At 39.6% G+C, this 13,310-nt stretch overlaps 1 protein-coding gene across 2 annotated transcripts in view; it reads left to right on the top strand.

Moving 5' to 3' along the window:
- The window catches only part of Akt (Akt kinase), a 118,177-nt gene that overhangs the window by 85,086 nt on the left and 19,781 nt on the right, over positions 1-13,310 (top strand). For both annotated transcript variants that reach the window (XM_069825537.1, XM_069825455.1), the window contains exons 3-4: positions 2,654-2,888; positions 5,868-6,057. In XM_069825537.1, coding sequence (XP_069681638.1) covers positions 2,654-2,888; positions 5,868-6,057 — 425 coding nt within the window. The remainder of the gene's footprint in view (positions 1-2,653; positions 2,889-5,867; positions 6,058-13,310) is intronic.

Raw genomic sequence — 13,310 nt, 5'->3', positions numbered from 1 at the left:
ACATGTGACAGACTGCCATCCTGTCGGAAGGATGCTTGGGCGAAATTATCTCCGCTCCTCGGAGAAAGGAAACAATTTGTTGAATTCGCAGGAAGCGACAAGATCATAAAAATGTCGCTGTCAGTAATCACACGTAGGCTACTTTCTCGTAGACATTACGCCTTTAACAATAATTTTGTTATGCCATGTGGCCAGTGATGCTCTTTTTGACGGTATGATTTCTTTGACCATCAATCTAAAGATATACGTAAATGGATTCATTTACTACGGCCCAATTAAAAAGATGAAGGTGCCACCGGCGTAGCTCAGGCGGTAGCGCGCTTGTCTGCTGCTCCGGAACCGCGTTCGGCCGTGAGTTCGATTCCAACTTGGGCTGATTACTTGTTGGAGTTTTTCCGAGATCTTCCCTAACTGTAAGGCGAATGTTAGGAAATCTTATTTCTGATCCTCGGCCCAGGGGCGGCCCGTCCTTATGTGCTACAGTGCTACAGCACAATGATAATTTTTGCTCAAATGTATTTGCAATACCACCATAGTATCTGATCTGCCATTTGACAATTTTCCGTGGTTATGTTCATGACGCGTTATAGAGTGTTTAGTCTTCGCTCTTAGCTCTTTGGTGCCTCAGGGGGTACAATGTGCTACTCAAAACTCTACATGACAATGTAGGCAATTAATGCGCATGTGCGAAGCTGAAATCACTGCTCTGATTGGCTATTTTTACGCGGGGAAGTGCTGTAGTCAGCTTCAGCACAACACAGCTTGGAGATTGCAAAAGTAAAGCGTAACGAGAGAATGCTTGTTTGTGGAAGAACTCGGAACTATTTACAATGTAGGCCTATTTGGTAATTCAAGTGCCCGACTGCTGCTGCCGTCTACCTGGTTTTTGAGGTTCCTCCTGAATCAGTCAGCAAGCGACGGAGAATGGAATCCCAGAAAACTGAAGCCAAGGAAGTATGTGACCGTATAATTCAGAAAACTACTCACCGTTTCCAGTCTTTAAGCTATCTAGATGCAACAAAATTGTTAAACAGCAAATTTTCTGGCAATTTTTGGATAGCCTAATTTTCCTGAACGCGAACTTGAAGTTTCTGTCAACAGCTATACTGTGCTGAACAAAAGAGTGTTAAAGACACAACTTGGAGTTCTATACGGAACACCTGCCTTCCGGAATATAGATAGAGCTGTTCAATTGTTACGATACATAGCCTCCAACAATTCACAGGATCCATTCTGTGAAGTAACACTGTCAATAGAAAAGAGTATGATATCCAAGTTGAAGGGTTTAACACCAGGGTAATTGACAGGTTCTGCAGTAGGAAGGAACGTCGTATGGATTTCATATTTCGTCACTAGGCGAGTCTCAAATTAAGATAAATGCATATAAGTGTATACAGTAGGCCAATATAGAAATTGTAGCACACTCATTATTTTGACCACCAGCCGCTACTGGCTCGGCCTCATCTCGCAAATATTTTTTTTGTAATTATTTTAACAATTATATTTTATTGTATTTTTGGAAGATTAAGAATGTTTTCGTTTTATTTATTTTTTGAGGGTTTTATACAAACTTTTTGATTGGAAGTCAAATATACTAATTATATTAAATAAATTATATTACTGAAACCAAAAAGAGGTATATTACTGTTAATAATAAAATTGAATTGAATATATAAATAATAATATATGAATTAAATTCATTTCCTGAAAAACCAGAAACCATTGAAACCGTATAACATTTTAGTTAATTTTTCTGTATTTAATTATATTGGATTTCCATTAGAAAATACCGTATCGCTATCACCAATTTCATCGATATTAGTTGTTACAGCGTCGTTAAATAGCCATCTAAAAGAAAAAGTAGCGGTGGAAGCAACGATTCCAGTATATACCTATATTGACGTAAATACTTTTTTGCGCGACCGTGTTTTTTTTTTTTTTTTTTTTTTGCAGTATTTACTACTATTGTTGCTAGGCAGATCTTAAAAGTTAGAATTCCCACACAGAAACTTGTTTCTATGGAAACCGTTCTTCATAACATAAAACTGTACTGAAATAGACCCATTACAGTGCACTTATTGTTACTTAGTTACCATTACGATGCAGTTTTGCGAAGGCTTTGGAATAATATAGCTATAAATTTTCAGTGCAAATTATATTGTTTCTGCATTTTTTAAAATAACATCGTGCAAAAAATTCTGTACAATACAAGTTTGTGAAGTGTATTACAAAATGTCGGAAATTTTTCCTCGATTTTGTAAAAAGCACTTCCCAGCCTTGTATCGTAATATATTATTCGTATTTTGTTCTTAAGTTATTTTATTTATTTTATTGGGTTATTTTACGACGCTGTATCAACATCTAGGTTATTTAGCATCTGAATGAGATGAAGGTGATAATGCCGGTGAAATGAGTCCGGGGTCCAGCACCGAAAGTTACCCAGCATTTGCTCGTTTTGGGTTGAGGGAAAACCTCGGAAAAAACCTCAACCAGGTAACTTGCCCCGACTGGGATTCGAACCCGGGCCACCTGGTTTTGCGGCCAGACGCGCTGACCGTTACTCCACAGGTGTAGACTAAGTTATTTTAACTAAATAAACAGCCACGATAATTACTATCTGTACTGTACTGTAGCTCACATTGCTGCATTGCAGGGGAGCACATCAGGAACTGGCGCTCCAGGTACTTCGTGCTGCTGGACGACGGCTCGCTGATCGGCTTCAAGACGAAGCCAGAGCACAACCTGAGCGACCCCCTCAACAACTTCACAGTGAAGGGCTGCCAGATCATGACCTGTGACCGCCCCAAGCCTTACACCTTCCTCATCAGAGGCCTTCAGTGGACCACGGTCATCGAGCGCACCTTCCACGTCGAGTCGGACAAGGAGAGGTGAGATCCTTACTGTCATTTCAGACCTGGGATGCAGTGTGGTCATGGAGGACGACAAATACATACATACATACATACATACATACATACATACATACATACATACATACATACATACATACATACATACATACATACAGGTTAATTCGTTAAATAGTATATTTCTAAACATAGTTTTTAAAATGATTAGCAATAGTATTGATTTTTTTTAGCTGTAAATAGAAAAGGAATAGGTACTAAAATAGTGTTGTACAAAGTATTTAACAGCTTCAACAGTAGCATAGGTGTTAACATGTAGTAAATAGTATATTTAGGGAAAGTAGACTAGGCTAGCAATAATGTGTATACATTGTATTCGGAAGAGTTAGCAATATTGTAATGTGTAGTCTATTAGCATGTAGTATTGCATTTTTGTAATGGAACATGCTGGTAAACAAGGTTTAAAAAAAAATACATACCTACATACCTACCTACATAAATACATACATACCTACATACATACATACACACATACCTACATACATACATACATACATACATACCTACATACATACCTACATACATACATAAATACATACGTACATACCTACATACATACATACATATCTACATACATACATACATATATATACATACATACCTACATACATACATACATACATACATACACACATACCTACATACATACATACATACCTACATACATACATAAATACATACGTACATACCTACCTACCTACATACATACATACATACCTACATACCTACCTACATACATACCTACATACCTGCATACATACATACATACATACATACATACATACATACCTACCTACATACATACCTACATACATACATACCTGCATACATACATACATACCTACCTACCTACATACATACATACATACCTACATACATAATACCTGCATACATACATACCTACATACATACATACCTACATACATACATACATACATACCTACATACATACATACATACCTACCTACCTACCTACATACATACATACCTGCATACATACATACATACCTACCTACCTACCTACATACCTACATACATACCTGCATACCTACATACATACATACCTACCTACATACATACATACCTACCTACCTGCATACATACATACATACCTACATAGATAGATACATACATACATACCTACCTACATACATACATACCTACCTACATACATACATACCTACATACATACCTACCTACCTACATACATACCTACATACATACATACCTGCATACATAGATACATACATACCTACCTACATACATACATACATACATACCTACCTACATACATACATACCTACATACATACATACATACATACATACATACCTACCTACATACATACATACCTGCATACATAGATACATACATACATACCTACCTACCTACCTACCTACATACCTACATACATACATGCATACATACATACCTACATACATACATACATACCTGCATACATACATACCTACATACATACATACCTACCTACATGCATACATACATACATACCTACATAGATACATACATACATACCTACCTACATACATACATACCTACATACATACCTGCATACATACATACATGCCTACATACATACCTACATAGATACCTACCTACCTACATACATACATACATACATACATACATACATACATACATACATACATACATACACGTAGCTCAGTCGGCTAAGGCGCGTGCCTGCCGATCCGGAGTTGCGTTCGGGCGCGGGTTCGATTCCCTCTTGGCCTGGTTGGGTTTTTCCCGAGGTTTTCCCCAACCATAAGACAAATGTCAGGTAATCTATGGCGAATCCTCAGCATTATCTCGCTATCACCAATCCCATCAACGCTAAATAACATCGTAGTTGATACAGCGTCGTTAAATAACCAAATAAATTAATAAAACATACATACATACATACAGGTTGGTCCAAAAGTCACTATCCATTAAATTAAAAAAAAAAGATCGAATGGGAAAATTATTGTACTTTATTGACTCCTAGTTGATTGATTAATTATATGGCAATGCGCTCTAATGTTAATTTTTTTAGTAGGTTATTTTACGACGCTTTATCAACATCTCAGGTTATTTAGCGTCTGAATGATATGAAGGTGATAATGCCAGTGAAATGGGTCCGGGGTCCAGCACCAATAGTTACCCAGCATTTGCTCATATTGGGTTGAGGGAAAACCCCGGAAAAAACCTCAACCAGGTAACTTGCCCCGACCGGGAATCGAACGCTGGCCACCTGGTTTCGCGGCCAGACGCGCTGACCCTTATGGCTGATTCACAATAAACCGGGAACGGAAACGACAACGAGAACGAAAACGGAAATAATGTTAAAATATGTATTTAAGTGGGAGCATTCACAATTAATTATGAATGCTCACATTCAAAAACATATTTTAACATTATTTCCTTTTTCGTTCTCGTTGTAGTTTCCGTTCCCGTTTTATTGTGAACCAGCCTTTACTCCACAGGTGTGGACTCTAGTGTTTACATTAGTAATTGTCAGATGATAGTGAAAGGCAGGTAATTTGAAATCCATGTAGATATTAAAAATATAATCTAAGTTCAGTAACGAGTAGTGACTTTTGGGCCACTCTGTATATGCAAGGTGTCTCAGGAGAAATGTAAAATATTTAAGAATAATATACTTTGGGTTAACGTACACCGATTTAACTTGATATACTTATGTCCAAAGTCTAACGATTGGGAAGAAATTAAGGGGAGAAATGCTGGAACATGTGGTTCCGTGTACTAGGTGTGTTACGCCAGTTCTTTTGCACACAGTAGCATCTGAGCACCGCAGCACACACAACTGAATACACTTTCAATTGGCATTTAATTCGTGATGGCAATGCATCGGCTAGTGTTGAGGAATACAGACAGTGCATTTGTTACATTGATTAACCAGTGTGCTTGTTTGTGCAGGGAGGACTGGGTAGCTGCAATCCGTTATGTTGCTGACCGACTGGCCGAGTCAGAAGACGTGGACATGGCGTCTGCAGACCGCACAGGACAGTGCAGTGACGGCTATGACGTCACCACCATCGACGAGCTGAGTGCGAAGTTCTCCGTGCAGGGCACTTCCAGCAGTAAGACGTCGGGCAAGAAGAAAGTGGTGGGTACTCCCAAGTGATGTGACTTCTTCTTTGGTGAAGCACAGCCATTAAAGGGGAAAGAATTATAACAAAAGTTACCAGTCTTAAGTTAATTTCATTACTTACTTACTGGCTTTTAAGGAACCCGGACGTTCATTGCCGCCCTCACATAAGCCCGCCATCAGTCCCTATCCTGAACAAGATTAATCCAGTCTCTATCATCATATCCCACCTCTCAAATTCATTTTAATATTATCCTCCCATCTAAGTCTCGGCCTCCCCAAAGGTCCGTTTTCCCCTCCAGTCTCCCAACTAACATTCTATATGCATTTCTGGATTCGCCCATACGTGCTACAAGCCCGGCCCATCTCAGTTATTATTATTATTATTTATATGATTGTCTCTCGTGACCAGAATATTGTACGAAATGGAAATATAAAAATTGGAAATTTATCTTTTGAAGAGATGGGAAAATTCAAATACCTGGGAGCAACAGTAACAAATATAAATGATACTCGGGAGGAAATTAAACGCAGAATAAATACGGGAAATGCCTGTTATTATTCAGTTGAGAAGCTTTTATCATCCAGTCTGCTGTCAAAAAATCTGAAAGTTAGAATTTATAAAACAGTTATATTACCGGTTGTTCTGTATAGTGTGAAACTTGGACTCTCACTTTGAGAGAGGAACATAGGTTAAGGGTGTTTGAGAATAAGGTGCTTAGGAAAATATTTGGGGCTAAGAGGGATGAAGTTACAGGAGAATGGAGAAAGTTACACAACACAGAACTGCACGCATTGTATTCTTCACCTGACATAATTAGGAACATTAAATCCAGACGTTTGAGATGGACAGGCCATGTAGCACGTATGGGCGAATCCAGAAATGCAAATAGAGTGTTAGTTGGGAGGCCGGCGGGAAAAATACCTTTGGGGAGGCCGAGACGTAGATGGGAAGATAATATTAAAATGTATTTGATGGAGGTGGGATATGATGGTAGGGACTGGATTAATCTTGCTAAGGATAGGAACCGATGGCAGGCTTATGTGAGGGCGGCAATGAACCTCCAGTTTCCTTGAAAGCCATAAGTAAGTATTATTATTATTATTATTATTATTTTATGTTACGGTATATTTATTAATATTACACTATGTTCTAATAGAACATATTCATGAATATCCTTATAAAATATTTGAAACTTAATTTTTTCACAGCTATCCAATTTGTGTTTAATTTTGTATAATAAAAAATGCTTGTGTTATTGTTACACTTACACAAGCATTTTTTATTATGCAAAATTAAATGGTTCCAAATTGGATATATATACACTATCTACCGAAAAGTAATTGGACACTGCTTTGCCCTTTTAGAACCTCGTGGTACCACCTCCTGTTGCTATAACAGCAGCCACCCTGTCAGGCATGCTCTCCACTAGTTTGTGTAGGATATCCACTGGAATGCGTCGCCATTCCTCTTGCAACATGGCACTCAGTTGGACAATGGAAGTTGGCCGCATCTCCTGAGACCTCAATCGCCGGTCCAATTTTCCCCAAAGGTGCTCAATGGGATTGAGATCAGGACTCTGTGCAGGCCAGTCCAACCGGTGAACATTATTGTCTGCATACCACTGCATAATAGCCGCCGAAACATGGGGCCAACTTCCATTGTCCAACTGAGCGCCATATTTCAAGAGGAATGGCGACGCATTCCAGTGGATATCCTACACAAACTAGCGGACAGCATGCCTGACAGGGTGGCTGCTGTTATAGCAACAAGAGGTGGTACCACGAGGTTCTGAAGGGGCAAAAACAGTGCCCAATTACTTTTTGGTATATATATATATATATATATATATATATATATATATATATATATATGTATTTAGTCAGCAGTATATGTTAAGTAGTTAAGTAAGAGACTTTGCAGAATAGGAAAATCCATGGAAGTGATAAAATATATTGAAATTATGTAATTTTTTTAACTTCAAAGTGGAGGGACTCAAACCTGGTAACCCCCTCTTGCATACGCCCCTGTCATAATGAAAGGAATTAGTGATTAAAAATTTCGTCGAAATCTGAAAAAAATTGTGGAAGTTTTGAAACTCAGCGTATACTCTTAAATGACTTTACAAAGGTGGTCACAGATACAATATGACATGTGTAAAGCTGTTGGAATAAATACAGTGAAACCTCTCATTTACGGACATTGAAGGGACGTAACAATCTGTCCGCACCTGGGAGGTGTCCTTTATTGGGAGGGAAGCTCCCCAATCTAACAGTGAATTTATAATATGCATTATGCATCCCTTCACACTTTAAATTAAATTTATTACTGTAGTTTAATTCTAAATATGGTATACTATAGTAAATTCTTTGCAACTTCGAACTACAGTAGATAAAACCGAAAAAGGAAAATACAGTACTGTGCCATGCAGTTTTATTCTAGGTCTACAGTTATGCAGTACTGTAATTTACAGTTTTCAACTTAACCTTTACGTTCAGGTGCCATGTCTCTCGAAACAGAACAAGTGATTGAAGTGAAGAGAATAATCCTACTAACCCCATCATGTGTCGAATACAATTTCACGATCACGGAAACCCTGGACCCATCAGACAGGTTAAATTTAATGACTTTGTTTATCCTCCCGCTTCCAGCTAACAAGGGGTAATCGGCTGGGCTAGTGGTAGCCTACGAGACCCTTATTGTCTTCTTTCATGTTAAAGAATTTCTGTACAGTTCTCAAAACTAAATTTTCCATTTTGTAACACATTAGTTCTTGAAATCCAAGTTCTGTCCGCAGTCAGGAGGTAAAGCAAGCTTTAGGACTGTGAAACAGCTGTCCGTGTCCGTGTCTGAGAGTGTCCGTAAACGAGAGGAATTCATCATTATTTCTATATTATTTCAGTTGGGACATAAAAATCCGTCCGTATCTTGGGGGTGTCTGTAAGGAGAGGTTTCACTGTATACTGCATGGGACCATTGACTTCATTATTCTTCTCATGAAAACTACGCTTAGGAATTTTTGTATTTGAATTTCATGACCTTACCTGGGATTGAACTTGGTGTTCCTGGCGCCATAACCACCAGGCCACAGAGAACAGTGGCATGTTATTGTCATTATCTGCCATTTTAATTTTTCCTACCATAAATGTTACTTCAGATGAAGACAGTAAGAGGATGTAGCAAATAAGAATCCATCTGTCTTTATAAAAGCTGTCGTGGAGGAATTGCTCAGCAGTATTCCACACTAATTGTAAGACAAGCCTGTGAGACATTTCAGGTTTTAGGAGCTGTGGCCCTTTGCCAGCAGTGCTTGTTTATGGTGCAGGGTCAATGACCTTGACCCTCCCTGACCCTCCAGTTGCAGTTTCTTCCAGATAGCTTATCTCACACTCCTGTTTGTTGTCTGTTGTAAGTGGGTCATGTATTTCAAAATTAATATTCCTTGTACATAAAGCCATTTATAGCTGCAGACAGGCTAGGTATGAAGTCAGCTGTAGCAAAGTGACAGGGGATTCATTGAGATGTTTATGCTGAGCAATAATATGTCTATAGTAGGGAGCAGGAATGTTGGCGGATGGAGGTATACCCCTTCATACTAACCCAACCCACGTTCCACCCCTACTTTAGCCGTAAACGTTCTTCGAAGGGTCGCTTCCGAAACATCTTTCACTCCTCGCTACGTAACCTAAAGTCTGTAACATCGAAATAGTGTTTACACAGGGTGTCCGGGACAAAATTTACCAATAAGAAAGTTTAATAACTCGCCAAATAATTGATGGATGAAAATGCTGTTTGCGGGAATTGACAAAGGGACTTCCAAAGTTTCGAATGACCACTAATAAACTTCTATGTGTGCACCTCTTGTAGCACGACAGATGTCCAGGCGATATTCAAGTTCTTGTTCTTCGTAACATCTCTGGAGTGACAGTTGCACAAGCAGCGACAATTCTCCGACGCAGATCCTCCAAATCTGCCACTACAGTCTTGTGCACAATGTTTTTATGTATCCCCAAAAAAAAGATGTCCAGTGGGGTTAGGTCTGGGGATCTGGGAGGCCATGCTGTAGGTCCACCTCGACCAATCCATCGCTGAGGAAAGCATTCATTCAAGTGATCTGTAACATGTAATGCATAATGAGGCGGAGCTCCGTCTTGTTGGAAAACATATCCCTGTGGAATTTGAGGAATGGCGTAATTTTGCAGCATATCAAGATACACATTTCCATTGATAGTGTTTTCCACAAAAAAGAACGGTCCAATCACAGTTTGATGTGTAAGTCCGCACCAAACATTAATGTTAGGGCTGTCTCTTTCCAATTCCCTCACTACATGCGGATTTTCTGACCCTCAGATGCGACAATTATGCCTTTTGACGATCCCACAGACGAGGAAGGTGGACTCATCACTAAACACGACTTTCTGCAGATATCCATTTTCAATATCAATTTTCAACAGCATGTCACTAGCGAAATCATATCGTGCAGGCAAGTCGTTTGGTTTCAACTTTTGAACCAATTGAATCTTGTTTGCATGCAGACGTAACCTCTTGTGCAGAACATCGTGGATAGTTGACTTTGGAATTGCAAGTTCCCTGCTGGCACGGCGAACAGACTTACACGGGCTCCATTGGAATTCTGTCGACTTGCGCTTCTGTCACTTTCTTCCCGCGTGGTGTTTTCTCTCAAGAAGCTTTCTATGCCAAATTGTTATTGTGTGCATATCTGGTGGTTGCTTCTCAGGCCACTGTTGTCTAAATCTTCTCTCCACTATCTTCGGATACTTGAATTCGGCAAGCCAATAGCAGCATTGAACTTTTTGTTGCACTGTGAACGCCATTTTAATTACAGCTGTCAACAACAATGACCAAATGTTGCAAACATCACACATAAAACTTAAAATGTTCCTCTTTCATTTGCCGCAAATTTCATTTTCCTATCTCCATTATTACGTGAGTTATTAAACTTTCTTATTGGTAAATTTTGTCCCGGACACAGTGTATATAAACACTGTCTGTGTGTCAGTATTTAGTGTAATTTCTGTGTGCAGCATTATAATTATTTCATTAAACAACAGCACATGTGAACACTTCATACAAACTACTGGTATACAACATGCGACACGATTTTATAACTACTATACTGGTATCGAATAGCATTTGTATTTTGAGGTGAATGAACTAAGAAAATCAGTTGAATTCATATTTTCCAAGTTCGACAGTCTTAGAGAGGAATTGGCGCACACAAGACATGAACTCAACTCCACGAAGGAGGAGATGAAGAGGCTAGTGCCAGAAAATGACCATCTCAAACAGAAAGTGAGTGATCTGCAGCAGTACACACGCAGAGATCGATGAACAATCAACTTATGACCAAATATCGGAAGTCATAGGCGGTAGTGAATTGGTGCAACATAATGTAAGCATAGCACATCGCATACCATCCAGGCCAGGGAAGACGCGTACTATTGTCATCCGCCTCACAAAGAGTAGAAGTAGTGATGAATGGCTCCAGCTGTTCAGAAATGAGGTAAAAAATGATGGCAGCGGTCCTGGGATTGTGACAAAGAAAGTCAACAGGGACCTTCCGGTAGGAAGAATCACAGCAGGTGACCAACTGACAGCAGTGACCAGAGACCTTTTGAACAAGACAAATGATGCAAGAAAAGATGAAGCCAGTCCCGTGAGTAAAATCACTAATGTTGACGATGTAAATAATTTGTAAATAGTATTGTGCCGGTACCCAGGTTTTATTTTATACACTGGTCAAAAAAAGTTAAGCATATTTCCAGTTTACCCAATAATACCTGATATTTATGTTTCTTTTGGTTTTATGTGGCACGTATTATGTTTACCAATTCAAACTCTTTCATTTGTTTTATTCTGCATCACTAGGTAACGTCCAAATCACGGCTAGTAAACAAAGCCTGTAATTCGAGCAAAGTTGACTCAGTGTCGTTTTGCTTCATAGTGCAGTACAATGGCTCGGAACACCCTTACAATGGCAGACCGCATCAAAATCATCACTTTGATGGAGCAAAACATGAGACAAGTTGATGTTGCTAACATCCTTCATGTGAATCAGAATATTGTCTCCAGACTGTGGAGAAAGTTCCAGGAAACCCAGTCAATAGCAGATCGACCTCACGAGGGCCGTCCACGCAAAACAACACCAGGTCAGGACCGGTATGTACGGTTATCTGCACGTAGGAACCCTATAGCCTCAGCTACAACTCTGCGCCATGACCTGCGCGAAGCCACTGTGTTGTTGTAAGTAGCCAAACTGTGCGCAATAGACTTCATGACATAGGGTTGTATGCTTGAAGACCACTCAAGACTCCAGCACTCCGTCCACATCACAGGGGTGCTCGTGCGAGATGGGCTAGAGCACATGAGAATTGGACACGAGGCCAGTGGACCAGAACTTTATTCTCAGACGAAATGAGAATGGGCCTACACCCTGACAACAACTCTATTCGCGTATGGAGACGAACAGGGGAACGAAATCATCCCTCAATGACCGTGGAACGTCACCAACAGTTTGGTGGTTCAATCTTGTTTTGGGCAGGTGTCATGTTTGGCCGCCACACACCACTGGTTTCAATAGAGGGAAACATGACTGCTGCCGTGTATGAGAACAACATCCTCCAACCCATAGTAAGTGGTTTTGCAGAGACTGTAGGAGAAGGGTTCACTCTACAGGACGATAATGCTCGGCCTCATCGTGCTCATAGTGTGCAGCGGTATCTGGTAGAACATGGGATCCGAAGAATGGATTGTCCAGCATGCTCACCGGATATGAACTGCATAGAGCATGCATGGAGCTTTCTCAGGAGAGCCATTTCCAATCGTCCACATCACTCATTAACGATTCAAGAACTCAGGAATGCTGCCTTGGAAGAATGGGACAATTTGCCTCAGGAGAGCTTAGATGCGTTGGTACTGAGTATGCCCCGTCGCATACAAGAGTGCCTCAGGGTTCGTGGAGGACCAACACGTTATTAAACAGGGCACTGAAAGCACCATTTCCTTTTCTTTGATGATGTACGAATTTCAACTTCCCTTATCTTTCCCGTTGGTTCCAAACAATGCAACTTTTTCATTTCATATTGAGTCCATTGTTAAAAAATAGTGTATTTCTACTTTTAAATTTATTCTGTGGAACTAAGAAACCCTATTATAATTTATCTATTTTATTTTAATTAATAAAAACCGTTATATGCCTAATTATGCTTAACTTTTTTTGACCAGTGTATAATGTAATTGACTTAACAAT

Source organism: Periplaneta americana, chromosome 1 (genome assembly GCF_040183065.1).
Source record: "Periplaneta americana isolate PAMFEO1 chromosome 1, P.americana_PAMFEO1_priV1, whole genome shotgun sequence".
Taxonomy (NCBI): Eukaryota; Metazoa; Arthropoda; class Insecta; order Blattodea; family Blattidae; genus Periplaneta; species Periplaneta americana.
This window is presented reverse-complemented; position numbering and strand designations above follow the sequence as displayed.